At 43.6% G+C, this 20,717-nt stretch overlaps 1 protein-coding gene across 2 annotated transcripts in view; it reads right to left on the reverse strand.

Moving 5' to 3' along the window:
- Positions 1 to 20,155, reverse strand: part of ARL15 (ADP ribosylation factor like GTPase 15) — a 415,759-nt gene extending 395,604 nt beyond the window's left edge. For both annotated transcript variants that reach the window (XM_067730670.1, XM_067730669.1), the window contains exon 1: positions 19,972 to 20,155. In XM_067730670.1, the coding sequence (XP_067586771.1) occupies positions 19,972 to 20,019 (48 nt within the window). In that variant the 5' untranslated portion in view covers positions 20,020 to 20,155. The remainder of the gene's footprint in view (positions 1 to 19,971) is intronic.
- Positions 20,156 to 20,717: the final 562 nt, after the last annotated feature.

Here is a 20,717-nt window from a genome sequence, read left to right on the forward strand (position 1 = left end):
ATAGGAAGAGGAAAGAAGATACGGGGGAAGGGAAGGACAGTAGGGCTTTTCTTTTCCCAAAACTATTCTGACATATACGCTTCAAAAAATTATTTTAAAACCTAGCAGATCCTCTTCTTGCTGTAACTAGGTATTTGAACACAGGGATGTACAACTGAATTAAAATAGAGAACCTAAAGTTACTATGTTTCATTTCAAGCAGATCAACACTGATTGAAATGTTGTTTAGTAAACAAAAGTCCTTGCTAATTTTGAATACCCAGGAAAATGCTACCCACCCAATTTTTTTAAATTGAAAGTTCTTTATTTTGATTTAACATGAGACTTTTTTAATTGAAGTATAGTTGATGTACAATATTACATAAGTTACATGTGTACAGTATAGTGATTCATGATTTTTAAAGGTTATACTCCACTTGTAATTATTATAAAATATTGACTATATTTCCCATGTTGTATAATATATGCTTGTAGCTCATTTTATACATAATAGTTTGTACCTCTTAATCCCCTACTATCTTGCCCCTCCCCTCCTTCCCTCTCCCCACTGGTAACCACTAGTTTGCTGTTTATATCTGCAACCATACCCACTCTTAAAAGAATATTCATTTTCTGTTACTGCTGTTGTTTTAAAATCACTCACTGCAATAATATAAAGCAATTGGGATAAATGACCTTTGCCTCAGAGATGAACTCTTAAGCACTCTGGATTTGGGAAAAAGAGAATTGCTTTAAAACAGATGAGAGATTCAAACCATCAATGAGCTTCTTAAATCTTCTTGATTCTCATCCCCAGCATTTCTTCACAATTATGCATTTTTACGTTGGTTTATTCAAGACAACTTTTGTACAAAGAATTAAAATATGCATCACTTCTTACACAGCTCTTTATAATTTCAACTTTTTTAGCAACTTGTTTCATTATACTTATGGCTCTCCTAGGTAACAAAGAATCCAATTTGAAGAGCTTTAAAATCAGGAGCTGAAGATCTCACTTCTTGACACGGGAATCAAAAGAGAAAATTTTTGAAATTTTGAAAGTCTGCTTTATGAAACTGTTCAAAGTGGATCTTAAACACATAATTATTTACAATAAAGTGCAGTAAGAAGTGAGTACTTAGAAGTCAAGAAATGGAAAATATCCACCTATGGGTATTTTCAAAGATGACCAATAAAGTTAGGCATTCCCCCCAAATAAAGTCATATTTGGGAGAAAAGTAAAACATCAGTAGCACAGGTATCTATTTCCCACACACTCAGGCTGCAAAAAAACTGCAGCCTGAATCCACAGAAATGATAGAGAACAGCTCCTCTTCAGGCTCATGAAGTACTGTAATCCTGCCCACAGCCCAAGGTCAGCTCACAGGGGCCCTGAAAAAGTTAGGAAACCCAAAGAAGTCCAGGAATGATCAAATAATCCTATCTCAATGACCCAGACTTTAAAACATGCATCTCGAAAACCCAACGAATCATGGGGAAAATCATGTTACATTAAGAGAAATAGTACTGGTGAACAACATAGATGTACAATATTTCTATGTGAAATAAAACAGAGAGGAAAAGAATTTCAATCACCACAAGAGGTTTTCTACCTCTAACACAATGACTTGAAAAACAGAACCAGGCACATTCAGGGAACATTCAAAATGACGACATTATCCAATAAATCAGCTCACTGCTCTGTCGTCTACAACAGGGGTCTCCAACCCTGCGGCCACTGTTAGGAAGCGGACCGCACAGCAGAAGGTGAGCCGCGGGCGAGTAAGCAAAGCCTCATCTGACGCTCTCCATCACTCGCATTACCGCCTGAAGTAGCTGGCTGCAGTGATATACTAAAACAAGCCCCTCGGGCTTCCCTGGTGGCGCAGTGGTAGAAAGTCCGCCTGCCGATGCAGGGGACGCAGGTTCGTGCCCCGGTCTGGGAAGATCCCGCATGCCGCGGAGCGGCTGGGCTCGTGAGCCATGGCCGCTGAGCCTGCGCGTCCGGAGCCTGTGCTCTGCAATGGGAGAGGCCACAACAGTGAGAGGCCCACGTACCGCAAAAAAAACCACAAAAAACAAGCCCTTCCATCCAGTCTCCCCTGGTTTCCTAAAATTCCTTAGGCCATGATCTGAATGGATGTTTATCAGCATGCCTGTCAACCACACGACAAAACCTGTTAGAAATCAGGGGTCAGTGAGCCAGTCGTCAGCATGCACTGCATACTGGCTCAGGTATCTACTCTGCAAGGAGCCAGTTATAGGTGCAGAACACGAATGCCAATATAAAGGCATACAATGGTGCAGGCTTTCCAACTCGGATCTGAAAAGGGGGAAATCAAGGCCCGTTGCACGTAGTAGACGAGGAACATGGCCAGCAGGATGCAGTTGGGCCAATGGTTGAGGCGCTCGGCCGGCGGGAGGGCAGCTCCTGCCCCGCCTGACCCATCCGTGGAAAAACTGTCTTCCATGAAACCAGTCCCTGGTGCCAAAAAGGTTAAGGACCACTGGTCTACAACGTGCCGCCTCTCAGGAAACATTCGTAAGGGAAGAGGGATAAGAGAGCTGGCCAATCACATGCTAGGAAAAAAGTTCTCACAAGCAGAAACTTGACTCTCAAACTGATTCCAACAAAAGAGAAGTTGAAAGTTCCAAACGAGTGTAATTCTACAGTAGGACCTCAGAAAACTTGCCCACTTAGTTTAAAGTAAGTTGGCTCATTTGGTCAAACTTACGTAACAGCTGTAGGCAGAATTGGCCTGAAGGGATGCGGGCCACCCTCTGCCATGCCAGGACCTTTCACCCCTATAAATCAGAAAGAGCTGCCACTTAACCCATCAACAAGCAGCTGCAATATCGTTAACCTAGTTACTCCGTGCTATGTTTACTAGGTGGAGGCAGAAAGATTTTTGAAAAGCTGGTATTGGAAAAATGAAGAATCAGAGTGAGAACATTTTGGTGACAACAGTACCACAAATCCTTGTTTTATAAAGAGAGTTCCAATTCAATAATGGCAAACACTTTTATCTTGCTCATGGTACTAGTCTCTCTACTGAATGCTTTATATATTTTAACTCAACTCTGCATGGTAGGTACTATTATGCCCATTTCGCATATGAGGAAACAGGCACAGAGGCTGCACAGCAGGTAACTGACAGAGCTAGAATGCAAGTGCAGGGAGTCCGACTCCAAGGTCAGTGCCCTTAAACATTACTCTGTGCAGCCTCTCAGCCCAACCACTGACTTAGCAGCTATCTTGTGTACCTATGTCAGGCTCTGGGGACACAAAGAGGCCCACAACCCAGCCCTGCACTGTGAAACACTGTGCTTTGTCCGGTAACAGAGCTAGGAACCAAGGCCTGAGGCAGGGCTGTAGCTGGCCCATTAGCACCTCTGTGCCAGTGCACAATGGGGACCTTGGCAAGCTGGGCAGGGGCTAGACTGCAGGTGTGCTTGCCCCCTTGGCCAGGCACCTCCGTGTGGTGTCCCGTGAGCTTAACTGTCTACGGCAGCCCCAGGAGCAGCCCTGGAAGGAGCCTCAATTCAGTTCTGGCAGTGGAAGACTTGCAAGAGAGAAGGCTTAAATTAGAGTAGGAGGGAGAAGGTGAACTCTCCAACCAAAACTTACTTCTACAACACGACGCTTTGTGGTCACTTTAACTAGACGGAAGCCAGGCTCACACACGTCTCTGCAGCTTTATTAACAGCGCATCCGGATTACTATGCGATTGTTCCGGACATGTCACATGCAGGTTAGCTCACAGGCTGCCCTGACAAAACAGCCCTAAGCAGGCGGCCTTCACAGAACCAACTCCTGGTCCCCACAAGCTGCCCGTTACTAGCTTTCGGTCCAGTGGAAAGGTCTGGGCCGTCCTCGTCAGCTTCTGGACTCGGCAGCTCGAACCACCAGTTCTCTGCCCTGGGAGACTGGTGCCAGGGGCTTTGAGGGACCCAAACTCCAGGCACCCTCCAAGGAGATGCAGCCCGTGTGAGAGAGACAGATGTCCACAGTGCGTCCCTGGAGAGAGCCCCGTCCCCTCACTCACTGGGGACCAGGACTCCTTTGCAAGTACAACCACTCTTAGTGGAAAAGTAGGCTGAGGGTCTGAAGAATCAGGTACTTGAGCTGTGGGTTTACTTATCTGAACTAGGACTCCCTCCTTGCAACACAACCAACTTGGGCCTCCCTTCTCCCATCTCCTTGACCAGGGAGCTGCTAGATCAAATTATTCTGGGAAAACATCCGCCTGACTGCACCATCTTCCAGATCACGGTTACCCTTACCCCACGCTGCTCTGTGTCTCCTCTCCAGCAAGCCAGCCTCGCGCAAGTCCATTCCCTCCCCAGTCTCTCCACAGAGCCCTCTGCCCTGGGGTCGTGGTGGTACAGGTCGGGATGTGGTGTAGTTAGTACGCATTAATTATGCATATTGGTTAGGAGGGAGGGCTTTGAAGCAAGACTTCCTGGGTTCAAAGCCTGACTCTGCCACTTCCTAGCTGTATGTCCTTCAACAAGTTGCTTAATCTTTCCATGTCTCAGTTTTAACATCTGAAAAACAGAAATGATACCTACCTCATGGGGTCCTTAGAAAGTGCCTGCCAATATAAACGCTGTGAAGGGGTTTTCGTTGTCGTTGCTATGATGACAGTAAGAGGGGGTGGCAGAGAAAGAGGTGCCAGGCACTGTTCTGAAATACATGTATTATTTTAGTTAATCCTCACAACAAACCCAAGAGGTAGTTAGTTACTCCTACTCACCCCACTTTACAGAGGAGGAAGGTGAGGCGTTGAGAAGTTAAGTAACTTTGCCAAAGCTAGAGTGGTAGAGCCAGGCAGGCAGTTCAGCCCAAAGCCTGCGGCACTCAACCGTGAAACAAACTCCTCTACACCCACAGAACTTCGTTAAATGCCCCCCCCACCGTGCTCAGTCCCTCAAGGTCACCTTCGAGGATCTCCAGGGCACTCCTCCTCCCCCACTCCTTTCAAGATTCCGGGCAATGAGCTCTAACATCTAGCTCTGTGTGCCTCTCCTTGTCAAGGACATTGGCCGACCTTCCCTCTCTCACTGAGGATTTCTGAATCTGCCTCAGCCTTTTGCTCCAGCCCAAGTCCTGCCCTGGTCCTGCTGACTTCGCCAGCCACAAGGATGCTATATCCAGCACCTGCGCTGTATTTCCTCTTCCACGTCTTAAGCTCCCCATCCTTCCCGCGGCCACGCACCGCCACGCACTGGAGACTCCCCTCCGAGAGCCACTCTGCAATCTTAAATTCATACACCCTATTGTCCCCTACAATGAACTTTCTCTCCCTCCAGTTTTCTGAACAGTTACTCCAAATAACTCCAATACTCCCACCGTTCATCCGCCTCAGGACCACCCATCCTCGCATCCTCTACTTACTCCTCGCCCTTCCTTCCTTTCCACTAACTCAGAGCTCAAGACGGTCTATCACTTCGGCCATCCTCTTGCCAGTGTCCTAAATTCCTCTACCCCATTAACCACCCACTGACTCACCTTGGAAAAATCCCAACCTTTATCCATCTAACTGCCCACCTTCTTGAAACCAACACCCAAACAGCTACAAAGTCTGTGTCCCTGGTCATCATGGCCCTCATTCTTCACTGTAGCTACTTCAGCTCAAACCCCTCCGCCACCATATTTCAGTCACGCTCAGCAAGATGACCTCACGCTCCACTTCATCGGCATTTAATCATCTCAAGTTCGGTCCCCTTTAGAAAGGAAAGCCGCCACTCAATGTCCCCTCCCCCCTCCAGTTCCAGCCCTGGCCTTCTTCTCGCTCGTGGTGAAATTTTTAGACAGTCTCAACTGCAGCGGCATCATTTCCTCACTTCGCACCAGGCCTCTGAGAGCCTCTGGTCAAGGTCACCACTGACGCGAATCCAGCGAGCACCGTGCAGCCATTATCTTCCAGGATCTCTGGGCCACAGTTAACACAATTGGCCACTTCCTCCTCCTGGAAAGTCTCCCTTCTCGGCCCACGCAGCAGGACACTCTCCAGGTTTTCTCCCAACCTTGCAGCTCTCTTTCCCTCTTGAGATTCCTTTCCTGTGGCTGATCCCACAAGAACTGCGTGCCTACTATGTGCCGGCCCTGGCCGAGGCACTGGGCTTCCTCGGGTTCTCCCCTCCCCACTCAGCACAACCCTCCCTGGGCGAGCTCAGACGTGGACGTGACCTTGGCTTCAGTTTCCATCTAAGTGGTTTAGGGTGGTCAGACGTTATCCAGACCTGGGTTCAGATTCTGGCTCCATCACATCACAGGCATGACACAATTTCTCTAAGCCTCAGTTTTCTAATCTCTAAAAGGATATTGAGTTGGCCAAAAAGTTCGTTCGGGTTTTTCTGTTCCGTCATATGGAAAAACCCGAACAAACTTTTTGGCCACCCCAATAGTAATAAATCATGCATGAAAAATATGTAGCACTATGCCTCCCACCTGATGATTTAATAATACAGTGTATATATATATATGGCGAGTAACAATATTGTTTTTAACTAGTCATCCAAGGCTCACCTCTCAGCTCCCATCTACTTACACGAAATCTCAACTTGGACTTCCCACAAGCAGTGCAAACTCCAGACTCAAAGTCCTCATCTTCCCTCTCCATGTGCTATTCCTTCAAGTGTCACCTATCACAGTACATGACCCATTTAGCCTCCCTGATGCCTGTCGTGGTCCTAAAACATGCCCGTAAATCCTCTGGCTTCCTCCCACCAAGAGGTGGTGTCTGTCTCCTGCCCTTGGCCCGAAGCATGCCTTTGTGACTGCCTTGATAAACAAGTGCAGTACAAGTGATGCTGCATGACTGCTGAGGCCAGGTTAGAAAGACCAGCAGCTTCCATCAGTTTCTCTTGGTACATGCACTCTTTGAGCCTTCCAGCTGGATGTAAGCAACGCCGCTCCCCTGAGTCCTCATGCAGAAAGACTGCGCGAAGAGAGATGCCGCAGGAGTTCACACTTTTCCAGCCCCCAAATTTGCATGTTCCCAGCCCAGATGCCAGACCAGTGTATGAAGAAGCCTCGAGATGCCCCCAGCTGCCATCTGACGGTAACGTAATAAGGCATCCTGAGCAAGAACAATCTAGCTTATACTCAAAGAGACAAACAATAGCAAGATTTGGCAAAGATGTAGAGAAACTGGATCCCCATATACTGGCGGTGAGAATGTAAAATGATGTAGACACTTTGGAAAACAGGTTGGCAGTTCCTTAAAAAGTTAAGCCTAGAGTTACCATATGACCCAGCAATTCCACTCTAGGTATAACCCAAGAGAACTGAAAAGATATGTCCCCACAAAAACTTGCACATGAGCATTCATAGCAACATAATAGCCCAATAGTGGAAACAACCCAATGTCCATAAGTTGATAAATGGACCAGTAAAACGTGGTACACCCATACAACAGAATATTATTAGGCAATAGAAGAAAATGAAGTACTGATATATATTAAAACATAGATGAATCTTAAAACATTTATGCTAAATGAAAGAAGTCAGATGCAAAAAGCTACATATTATATGATTCTCTTTATATGAAATGTAAATAAATGTCAGGATAGGCAAATCCATAGAGAGACACAAAGTAGATTAGTGATCGCCAGGACCTAGGGAGTGACTGCTAGAGGGTATAGGAATTCTTTCTGGGGTGATAAAAACGTTCTGGAATTAGATGCGGTTGATGGTTGTACAACTTCATGAATATATTAAAAACCACTGAATTGTACAATTCAAAAGGGTGAGCTGTTATCTTGTAAATAACCTATAATGGAAAATAATCTAAAAAAAGAATAGATTTATATATATAACTGAATCACTTTGCTGTATACCTGAAACTAACATGATACTGCAAATCAACTATATTTCAATAAAATTTTTTTTAAAAGGGAAAAACAAGAACAGCCTAGCTGAACTCAATTTACTTCCAGATTCATGAGTAAAATACATGACCGTTATTAAGCCGCTGTTTTAAGGTACTCTGTTATTCAGGAACGGATAACCAGAATGATGCTCAAACCAGAAACCTGAAAATTATCCCTAAAATCCCCTTTGGTCTCATCTTCTACATCCAATGACAAAATCCTGGCAATTCGCAAAACGTTGCTTAAATCCACCTACTTTTCTGCATCCTTCCTGCCCCTACCTGGATGTGAATACCATCATTTCATTCCTGAATCAGGACAGCATCTTCTTAACTGGTCTTCTTCCTCCAGTCTGGCTGCCCTTTCCAATCCTTCTCCACAGTGCAGCCAGATCTGACCATGTCACTCTAGGCAAACGTTAAAGGTTCCCATGATGTGACTGTAGAGGGACTCTGCAGCTCAAGTGTAGACACTGAGCCTGACTCTGCTCCAGCCACACTGAGCCCTTGGAGTTCCTTGAAGCGACGGAGTTACTCACCCCCAAGTCTCTGCACAAGCTGTTCCTTCACCCTGGCTCTGACCCTGCCTGTCACTTGGCCAACTCTACTCAACTACAATGTTGCACATTAAAAATGGCTCCTCTGAAAAGCTCTCCTTGGCCCTCAAGTCTAAGTTTCCCTTTCATATACCACATTAGTAACCTTTATTTCCCTCTGAATAGAATATGCCACTCCAAAACATAACTGCTTACTTTTCATCTCTACAAGAGTATAAGTTCCTTGAGGGCAGGCCAATGTCTTATTCACTTGTATATCCCTAGTGCCCAGGACAGCACCAGAACCTAGAAGGCTTATAAAAAAAATTAGAGCTGTTTGAGTGAATGAATGATAATTCTGTAAAGGCAAATTTATGATCACTTAAAGAATTAGAAAGAATGGAAAACAGAAGAAAGTTATTCCAAAAGGGATACAAGATAACTGAGAAAAATTTTGCAATAAAAGAAACATTTAGGATTATCTAATTAATCCCACCTTTTTATAGATGAAGAAATTTAAGACAATAACATTGACTGGTTTGCCCAAACCTCACACTTAGTTGTTTCAAAGCCAGGAATACAACCAGGTCAACCAACCTCCATAGTACCTCTTCAGCGTTTCAGGATTTTCAAATGAATCACACAACTCAATAATGTAGGAATTTCAGACTATGGCCAAGTAATTTCTCCAAATTAAAAAAATCTGCCTTATAATCCTCTTGTACTATATTGTTCTCATGCCTGAACACACGGATGTAGCTCTGGGCAACTTTACATTCCTTTAGCGTACACACTCATCAGAATAAGTAAAGGAGTGACAATGTAAAGACTTGGTGAGGATACGGAATAACTGGAACTCTTACACTACTGGTACAAGTCTAATTGGTACAACCACTTTGGGAAAAGTTTGGTGGTATTTAGTGAATCTAAACATATGTATGCCCTGTGAACCTGAAATTCTACTTGACCCAACAGAAATGAGTGCTTATTTCCACCAAAACCATGCACAAGAATGTCTGTAGCAGCTTTATTCCAAATATCCCCAAACTGGAAACAACCTAAACGCCCATCAACAACAGAATGGATAGATTAGTAATAGTATATTCATACAATATTGCATTGCAGCTAAAAGGAACAAACTACTGATTCACTCAACATGGATGGATTACACAGGCATGCTGAAAGAAATCACACACAAAAGAATACAAAGCTGTGATTCCATTTATATTAAGTTCAAAATCAGGCAAAACCAATCTATGTCAATATTGCCTGGGAAGGAACACAGAGAGCCTTCTGGGGTATTAGAAAGGTTTTACATCTCCACCTGGGGTGGTTACAAGACACAGGTACATATAAATTCATCTAGCTGTACCTTTAAGGCTGTACACATTACTGTATGCAAATTACACTTCAATTAAAAAGAAGACAACAATTTGGTGAATAAAAAATTTGATTAGGGCTTCCCTGGTGGCGCAGTGGTTGAGAGTCCGCCTGCCGATGCAGGGGACACGGGTTCGTGCCCCAGTCCGGGAGGATCCCACATGCCGCGGAGCGGCTGGGCCCGTGAGCCATGGCCGCTGAGCCTGCGCGTCCGGAGCCTGTGCTCCGCAACAGGAGAGGCCACAGCAGTGAGAGGCCCACGTACCGCAAAAAAAAAAAAAAAAAATTTGATTAGAAAAGAATAAGTGCACATTAGCTTTATGTAATACCTTATTTTCATGAAGTACAGTATAAACATTCTCATTCAACCCTTACAGCCCTATGTTAAAGTTTTTTTGCAAATAAGATTCTCATTTACTAGTCATAATTACTATCTTTAAAAATACCTGAATCAGAGAAGAAAAGAGGAAATAAAAATTAAGTGATAGTAAAAATTAACTTTAACATTCTTTTTGGGACTAGAAGTCCTAATATGAGTAATTTGCAGAACAGACAAAAAAACATGTTTTATCCAAGGTCAAGGACAAATCTTTTGTGCCCAGCTCTTAAAATGTACAAGAAAGTATGTGCTCTGACGTAATGTTTAATTACATTATTTCACAAAAATTGTACACTGCCATTTCTGGAGAGTATAAAAATCCCCACGGTGTCACTGAAGGGCAGGGGGGCTGAGGGAGGGCAGAATCCAAGACATACACAAGGAGAAAGAGACAGACTCGTTTTATCTATACTTGCCCCCCTTCTGTTAATGCCATTATATTGAGTCATATGGACTCCTACACCAATCGGTACAGAAATTATAACGCGATTATTTTTTAAACACACTTAATAATCAATAGTCATCACAGAGGCTCTGATGCTATCTGAATTTTTCAAATGAGGAAATTGTAGTTTGGATTAATTTGTCTTAGACCAGGTTCCCAGTATTTGGGGTTTTAGAAATAAGTACATTCTAAATATATACATACATACAAACCTGGGGATGGATAAGGATTGTCATCTTTTTATTCTAACAGGTAATAACATTTTGAGAGCAAGAGAGAGAGAGATACTATCGTTCACTATCATCAGAATAGACAGCATATTCTAATATCTACACAAAGTTGGAAAGATATAATCTCATATTTTTAAGACTATAAAATAAATGTACAATGACTTTGTAACACTCTGACTTTTCCTTTTTGCTATGGACCGACATTTGGAAAACAACTCGTATTACTCAGGTAATAGGTGGAATATCTAGGAATCAAATACAGGACTTCAAACTTTTTCTTCTCTATCACAAAATAAAACACATACATATTAAGATTACGGATGTGTTACCAACCCTCATAACAATTGAGGCAGCTGGGATTACTCAATTTCTCCTGACCCTCAGTTTCATCAACCATAAAACAAGAATACAAGTTCCTACACCTCTCAGAGGGTCGCTGAAAAGACCAAACAAATGGTGAATGTATATTAAGTACTTCCTGCCGAATCTAGGACAGAGTAAATTCTCAATCAATATTAATTATCATCATTATCACCATCTTTACTATTACATAACTTTGACTTAACAAACAGCAGCTGATTATATCCAGGCACGGTTTATTAACTTATTTAATCCATAAGTCAAAGCTTTAAGATGCAGGTACCTTTTGACCCTGCATAAAATCTACTAGAACATGATCATAAAAATACTCCACAGGATTAGAAACACTGCATGTAATAATCTCCCTTTTTGAGATGCACCATGTACATTTGCATAGTAAAGGCTGTACAATAAAGAAACTTGAACTTTGTTTGACCCAGTTTCCAAACTTCCTTGGCATTGAAACCTCTTTTTGAAACCACAGAACAATACACTATCACAAAAAATCCAAGAGTTTATATTGAATGTCCACTGCAGCATTATTTATAACAAAACATTAACAAAATAAAACAAAAATTTAAACAAACATAAAATATTCAATTAAAAGGTGATGTAGTTAAGAGAATTATGGTTTACGGGTATAATGCAGAAAATTAATGTTGCAGAAGAGAAACTGAAACATAAGTGTAAAAAGCAAGTTATAAAACTATATCTTCATTATAATTCAGGATTGAAAAAATATTAATCGGATCTCTGTGGGTTGCTTCGATTACAGATATACATTTTTTCCATTGTGCTTGGCTGTGTTTTCCAAATTTCCTCACTAAGCTTTTACTTTAATAATAAATATATTACCAAAATAATCTCATTTCTTACACAGGCAAGAATATATATGTACATGTGTTAATATGATTACAAAATGACTGCTCTAAACTGTAAAACAAACTGAATCATAAAAGACAGATATTCACATAAAATTTTATTAAACAATTTATATGATTCATCGTGTGGTACTAAAAACAAGTAAACACACACACGCAAAATCATGCCTCAAAACCAACACCTATTCTTTTCTTTGAGCGTCTCACAAAATCCAAATAAGATCTCTACATATAAAACCAGAAATGGTAATATCCAAACTAGAACTATAAAACAAATATCTACAGACACATACAATAACATTTGTTAACCTTAAAAACTTTAGAGAAATTAAACAGGTTTCAAGAAGATAAGGATGGTCTGCTACAACTCCTTTAAAATTAACACACACAGAACAATACTATATATTGTCTATGCATACATGCAAATATAATAAAAATGCAGAAACACACAATGAGAATGATACCCACTAGCTTTGGGATAGTTGTCACCACTGAGAAGGACAGAGGAAGAAAGCAGGGGAGAGCAGAAGGCTTTCGCCTTAAAGTTTCTTTCTTTTTTTTTTTTTAAAGAACACCAGAGTTTTGAAGTTAAAATGGCAAAATGCTAACAACTTCAATCAGGGAGGTAGGTACACAGAAATGTGTTTTCTTATTTTCTGTACTTTTTCTAAATACTTGCATTTATTAAAAATAAAACTTTGAAAGAACTGTATTTTGCTTTAGCTCCTGACTCCATGTGCAGATTGATTAGGAACAGGTGTAGGCGTTCTGCGCCTCAATCAGTGGTCCTGGGATGGCTCCAGGCTGTCATCTGCTTCCTCCAGAGAGGCCAGAGAAGCAGCTATCTTGTTGAAAAAAGAATCCCCAGGAATCCTTCTGGGGGAGACATGGCCCCAGTTGCTAGGATCTAAGTCCTCAACCCTGAGAGAGGCAATCCAGAAGTCAGAACAATTCCCAGCAACGCTAGGTACAAAGGAACCTGATAAATGAGATGGTCCTGCAAATCCAACTTTTAGTTCCTATTTAGTTACTCTTAAAATCATGTGCTTTTGGCTGTGAGTCAAAGAGCAGAATGCCAATGCTTATGCACGGGGTGAAGGAGACAGTGGGTAAACAAGCGAAAGCAGAATCAGTGGGCAAACTCTCTCACCTTAAGGTACAAACACATGTACTTCCCCAACTGAAGCGGGGCTGTCTGAGTTCCCAGGAGGGCTTCTCCCAGGTGACAGCAGCAATCAAGCTACCTCTCAATTTCCAGCCCTGTGCCCGAAACATGGCCCCACTCACTCATCCTCTCAACAACTATTAATTATTGCTAGGTTGGCAGTACTGAACCATGCTTACATGCATGGGCTTGGAATCCACCAAGCTAGGCTCATAGCCTTGCCCTGACACTCCACTGGTTACGTGATCCCGGCCATTACTCCACCTCACAAAGCCTTAAGCTCCCTCTTTTCTAAGTCAGTATGTCTTGCGCCTAAGTCAGCAGTATCTGGTTAACAGGACTGTTGGGAGGATTAAATTGGGTGATGCAAGTGAAACACTTTGCACAGTACTTGGTACATAGTTCCTTACTTACCGGGCTCCAGACTCAATTCTGGTGATAAAAGGATGATCAAGATAGTCAGGGACCCTGCACTGATACATGTTACAGATTCAGCGATGAAAACGTTCGCAAAGCGCCCAAAATTAAGAGTTTCAAGATGGTAACCACAGAGCATTAAGCCAAGCATGGGGGCCCTTCTAAGCCACACGCCCACGAAGCCAGCCCTGCCGGAAGTAAATGTGCTCAAACACTTTGCTGATACTCAGAAATGAGGGTCAACAAGAACTGGGCTTCTTAGATTCAACCACACCCCAGAAGCATTTAGGGAGATGCCTGGGCAGAGCACAGCATAACTGAGGGACTGCAGGCTCCAAAATAAAAGCCCATCATTAACTCAATTTGTGAGAAGTATCAGCATTTGTTAACTAAAATGCAGTTACCAGACATTCCCTAAACATCTTTTCTTCCTTCTAGTCTACCTCAAAAACAAACGCTTTGGAATTCATGTCATCAGGAGACTTTGCCCAGCTGAAATCCATAAGCAAAAGGCTACTTGGGGCCTAGTGTCTGCTGGGCACAGACCCACTTCCCATCAGCCCTTGGTTAAGGAGCAGAGCAGACTTCAAATAAACTGCCAAATAGATTCTGAGTCTCAGGGACTTCTGAGTCTTCAAGAGATGACTGGGGCTTGTGGCCCTGAAGGTGCCCTTGAAGTGACACTAGGGGGCAGAGTACCAGGGTGCCTGGAAACCCATTTGTGGTCACTTGATGAAACACTGGATGGTGAAGGCCACCTCAGTGCCCAGAGTCAGGACGTTACAGGGTGGGAGGCTCAGGACACAACACAGTTCTCTTTCTATCCGGCCTTCTTCTTAACAGTCATGTAGCGGAGCCAAGTCCTCGAGTGCGTGGGAACATCAGTCAGCCTGCTCCTGGCACCTGATTTCTTGACTCAAGAAGCAGCATGGTATTTACATGAAATACACTGTAAAAATTTCAACTGCATTCCAACAGCTTTAACACCAAGCTGGAAGGAATGCAGTGAAGAGGGAGGGCTCTGGGGCCACAATCCCAGCTTATTACTTGCTAGCTGTGTGAACTTGGTGAAATTACACAACCTCTCTGAGCCTTGGTTTAATGCATTACACGTGGAAAGCACTTACATTATCTGGCACCACAGCAAATGCTCAATAAATGTTAACTGATCTTACCCTCATAACTCCTATGCTTAATTCCCTCACCCCCCAGCATGCCTACAAGCACCTGGCTTAGGCGTCCTTCAGAATGCAAGCTCCCAGAGGGCAGGGGAATTGTTCTACAAGCCTGGAACAATAGAAGGTCGAGAACCAGAACTACTGTTTTATATCGCAGTTCCTGCTTCATCGTCTGGATATTTTTAAAACTTTTTTGATAAGAGAACTGTTTATTGTGCTCCCATTATTTTTATCTTATGATTTGTTAATAAAAGAACATCTACGGGGCTTCCATGGTGGCGCAGTGGTTGAGAGTCCGCCTGCCGATGCAGGGGACACGGGTTCGTGCCCCGGTTCGGGAAGATCCCACATTCCCGCGGAACGGCTGGGCCCGTGAGCCATGGCCGCTGGGCCTGCGCGTCTGAAGTCTGTGCTCTGCAACGGGAGAGGCCATAGCAGTGAGAGGCCCACGTACCGCAAAAAAAAAAAAAAAAAAAAAAAGAGGCTTATGTCATCATGTTACACATAGTCAGAACATACAAGTTATAATGATCACAGTCATTCATGGTCGAAAACAGCACACTTTTAAGACAACAGAACATCAGATGAAGTCACAACTGTGCCTTCACTCCTCGTTTTGAATGGGCTCACTTACAACTTAGTAGAGCCTGAGAGCTCTGTGTACATCAAGAGTTTCTGTTCTTGGTTGGTTGATTCCTTGGTTTGTATCCTGAAAATGGGGATGGATTTGTGCTGATCCACCCACCTTCTCTCACCTGATCTTCCCCATTGACACAAATTTTTATAATGGCAGGTATAGCCTGTGACCAAGAAACTAGACCACATTCATCAACCTATACTAGGAAGAAAACTAGAACCCTGGCCTTATTATATCCCAAACCCAATACAGACACGCAATGATCATTATCTGACAATTAGCATCCAAGACTAATGAAGCACTTTTAGTTGTCACATTTTCAGGCCTAGCTTTGCATTTTAGTTCACAGTGAAACAAAGAAAAACACATGAGAGAGAAACCTACCAGCAACCCAAGCAGCAGAGAGAAACCTACCAGCCAGCCAAGGAGCACATCAGAGGCAGCCTCCTCCCCCTGTGTCTACCCAACTGTCCTGCCACAGGTTCCTGTTGAGCCACCTGCCTGCCAGCCCTACAGCCAAGGGGATCCCAGCTGGGGGCTCATCGGCTCTGACTTTCAGGGTCATACACAAAGCAGGGGTCCCATAAATATTTGTTAAATGGATTAAAGAAAATATCCAAAGGTGGCTTTTATTTTTATAGGTATTAAACAATCCTCAAGAGAGTCTTGTGACTTCCTGCTTGCTGATGACACTCTAAATCTTTCTATATCCTGAGACTAATTTAAAAGGTAGTCCAGGGACTTCCCTGGCGGTCCAGTGGTTAAGACGTCACCTTCCAAAGCAGGGGGTACGGGTTCGATCCCTGGGAGGGGAGCTAAGATCCCACGTGCCTTGGGGCCAAAAAACCAAAACATAAAACGGAAGCGATATTGTAACAAATTCAATAAAGACTTTAAAAATGGTCCACATCAAAAAAAAAAACCTTAAACAAAATAAAATAAAAATTAAAAGGTAGCCCATCATTTACCACTGAACGGTAACAGTCATTCCACAGGAGGTGTAAGAATAATATCAGCAACTTAACCACATTATATTGACATTCTACATCTGAAAAGCAACGTGCTGTGTATAAATCACTTTCCTTCCATTGTCTCATGTAATCATCAACGGCACTACACAAAGCATGAGAAATTTTATTGCTGTTATTTTGATGGCAGAAGGGGGGGAAAGGTAAAATCCAGGCCAATGAACATGAATCGGTACACAAAGAATATTAAACCGAAAGGAATCCAGAAGTTGATCTTATCCAACTTTCCAGGAAAACATGGTAGACACGTTTTTCATTATAACTTGACTATTTTCTCCTACCATATTCAAAAAGCTCCACACGTTGTCTTACTAATTCTACCTGTAAGAAGAGAGACAGAAAGAAAGATGCTGGTACTGCCCTTTGAACAGCAGCAGAATCTTTACCTACAGACCTGACAGGTGTGCACATGGCCTTTAAAGCCCATCCTGAAATTGGGAAAAAGGTATGTGGCCTGCCAAGCAGATTCCCTCGTCAACCGGAAAACCAAGATTTTTTATATTAAATGGCCACCCAGTCTAAACAAATAATATCTTGATAATCTTAAAGTTAAGAGTAAAAGATACATTTTGCATTCCCCAGAGCAAAACACCTAATCCAAACAGATTTTATCTTGTCTTACTTTAGAAGCTGGACAGAAAAGAAGAATTGTCCCTTCGGTCTCATATTCATTCAACTCAACAAATAAAGATTGGACACAGGGCGATACATATAATTATTTAGGATAAGCAAGTTACCATTATTTCCCTAAACTGAAATCAATGAAAACCCTATCCACCTTATTTGTCCCCTCTAATTGAGAGCACTTCTTTTAAGTTAAAAAATCAACAGCAGCCTCTAAGATCAGAGAGCTTCATCAATTGTTTTAATAACCGCAATCTTAATGAAAGCTGTTAAAAACAGCACATCTACGTTTCTCTCATTTCTCTTCCTCTCCTCCAAATGAAAAAGGTTAAATGATGACATCCAGCCTAAAGAACAATGCATACACACACACAGCTCCCTCTTCCAGCTTCCAACAGCACAATAAGAAAGTCAAACACCGATTAAAAAGAAAAAAAAGAAAAGATGGCACACAAATTATTCCTGTCAAGTGATACACAGGGTACTTACTCTAGTCCACAAGCTCAACAAAAGCTGAAGAGTTAAACTCTCGGAATGAAAGGAGCATATTTTCTCTGGAAAGTAGGTAAAAGGACTTGGGAACTGATTTTTAAAATAAGATCCCAGACAGAGTCAATGAAATTGATTTTCATTTTTTAGAAACTGGTTTTTAATAAACACCATATAAACATTATGTACGAGCAAATGAATCCGTCTGAAAGGCAAGAAGAAAGGAATGGTGAGTGGAACATCATTTTCTCTGAGAGCTGATAAGCAAAACGTAAACACAGAAGACCACCTGAGGAGGGTTTCTTCTTTTAAACTTAATGTTTAAGGATTTCCTTAAGTCTTTTCACAGCAGATATTTGGCACACTCATAAGAACAGACTTATTTCCTTTAAGACTTTTTTCCTCACCGCCAGTGATGAGCCAAGTGATTTTTATGGGGCTGTTTCACTGCACTTGTGGATTTTTTAAAAAGCATAGATAAAGTGACAAAATAATGATTTTTCAAAAACAGGGTGTATGGGGGCATGGCAGGTACAACAAAAAGGCTCTGCCGAACTTGGGGCCCATTGATTCTGACACAAAACTGTTAGGAAACTGACAAAGAAATAATCTGCTTTTAAGGTAATCTAGAGCCCCACAAACATTCCTCCACCCACCCTTAGACTCTCCATCAGTAAATTAACCTGAGTAATTAAACAGTCTTCCAATTTTTTTCCCCATGCAATTTGCAAATTTAAAACTCACCCAGTAAATAAAATAATAAAATACCAGAACAACTTGAGTTCCTTTTTAGAAACTACTTAAGAATCCAAAATTAGCTTTCAATAATATAGGTAAGGGCAGCCCCTTCCAATTAGGTAATTATCCTCAACTTTGGCTTTAATTCAGGCAGACTGCAAGACAAAGCCATGGTACTGTACTTGATAAGACAAGCTACAAAATAATCAGTTATTTAATTCAGAAAATAATCTTTAAGAAACATCCAACAACTCTCTTAACCTACATGGCACTTTGTATTTTAAAGAACCTCCTAATCAGATAACCCCCTTCACAGGCTCCCGTTATGGGCAGATAATGTCCCTTTATCACAAAGACAGAGGAAGTTACTGACATCAACAAATGAACCAAACAGAATTTGAACTCAGAATTTTTGACTCCCCTCGATTCACAAGGTCATGCATTAACTGCAGTAACCACCCCTCCCCACAAGACCACCAAACCAGGAACCTTCAGGGGAAATAAGCCCAAATACAAAATAACATTACAAAACCAGTCCTCGTCCAGCGTTTCTTGACTAGGAAAGCATTCACAGTCTTTCTTAGTACAGAATTAAGTGTAATTCCTAGAAGGCACTGGCAAATCTCTGCCAAGCCAATCTGCAGAGAGAAACCAACTGCCTGTGTTCAACAAGATGAAGGGACGGTCAATGTTTTTTAACCATCTACTTCAACTCTGCATTGCAATAGCGGTTCCAGCTAACAAGGTAAACCTGGTCATTGTTTAGATCGAACACAGCCAGGGTCAATGAGGATCCCCGTGAACACAAACATGCAGCTGTGGGGAAATAATTTCTGGAACAATACATGGTTCTTGCATAATTACACACACACACACAAAACAAGTGCTTTTTAAAGTAATGTTCAGTCCCAGCATTGTGCTGACACTTTTCCCACCTAAACTTCTCAGCATAAGCCTGGCCTAAAAAAGCACAGGTGGGATCCAATTCGTGCACAGGGTAAAAGCGGCGTGCATCCAAGGCAGGAACGGTGAGGCAATGCCTGCCCCTACCCAGTCCCTTCTACCCAGGCTGCGATGTAGATTAGTCCCGTCTACTTTATGGTAATGTGCTTTTAAAACCTCGCGGCGACCGAGGTCATAGCTTTAGAGATCTAATAACAACCAAATGACCGGACCTGCCGGGCACTTAGTAAGCCATTCTGGTTATGGCTCTTTAATAGTACCTGGAGTTCTGCTAAAGGGAGAGGGGGAAACTCCTGCTTCCCGGGAAAGAAAAGTCCTCTGCGGGAGCGCAGAAGGAAGCAAGGAACCCGAGCGCGGGCGGGGGACGCCCAGCCGCCGCGGCCCCATCTCTCCGGGAGCGCCCGCGCGCCCCTCGCCCCACAGCACATCTGACCCGGGCCGCACCTTTACCTGTCAGCTCCACCACCCCCTCGGAGCTGCGGCCCCGCCGTCTCAGCTGCCGCCCCTCCGAGTCCCGGCACAGCTCTAGAGCTTGCTGCGGGAGAAAGAACCCCAAAGGCATCCCATCCCAAAGAAAGAAAGCAAAAAGGCTCTTCCTCCAGGCGGAGGGACATCGGGCACGTCGGGGTCCGAGAGGCGACACGCCACCCCTGCCCCGCACCTACCAGATAATCCATGTACAGAAACGCCTCAGTTATCCGGAGATCAGACATCCGGCAGCCTAGAGCATCCGGAACGGCTCCGAACCCGGAAAAAAAAAAGCAGCGTCTCCGGCTGCGAGCGAACAGCCCCTGAAAAAGCCAGCAACAACGAAAATAGCCGAGAGCAGCCGAGGAGCCGAAGATTACACAAGGGGCGCGGCGATTGGCCGGATGGGCGGGCAGAAGGAAAAGAGAGCGCTCATTGGCTGTAGCGCCTATAAAAGGCAGGCCGCTGCTGGTGGTTGGGGAGAAACGCGGGAGCTGCTGGGCTACTGATTCCTGTTAGGAGGGCTGAGGGGGCGGGGGTTAGGGCGGCGCGGGCGGAAGAGCGCGAGGGGAAAAGCGGAAAATCAGCTGGTGCTGTTGCCACCCGATTTCTGTGTGCCTCCGTGGTCTCCAAGTTGGGTAAATCGGAACCGAGCTGTGCACCAGTGCGAGAGAGCCTTAGTGTTTCCTCCCATCACCCAGTAGGAAGCTCGCACTGAAACGTGGGGGGCGTAGTAGCCACAGATACTTGATGCCGTTCTCCGGAGCGATTTCCTGAAGGCCCTGTGGCCTCGAGACTGCAGGGCAGGGATGGTTGGAATGTGTAAGAGGGTACTCTGAATAAGCAAGCATGTGACTCGGGGGTGGCCCCTCCCCTCCTTCAGGATGTGAAGCAAAGGCGGACAGCTCCAGCCTGATGTCCCTGGGGGTATACAGAAGCCAGG

The sequence above is a fragment of the Pseudorca crassidens genome, chromosome 3, assembly GCF_039906515.1.
Source record: "Pseudorca crassidens isolate mPseCra1 chromosome 3, mPseCra1.hap1, whole genome shotgun sequence".
NCBI lineage: Eukaryota > Metazoa > Chordata > Mammalia > Artiodactyla > Delphinidae > Pseudorca > Pseudorca crassidens.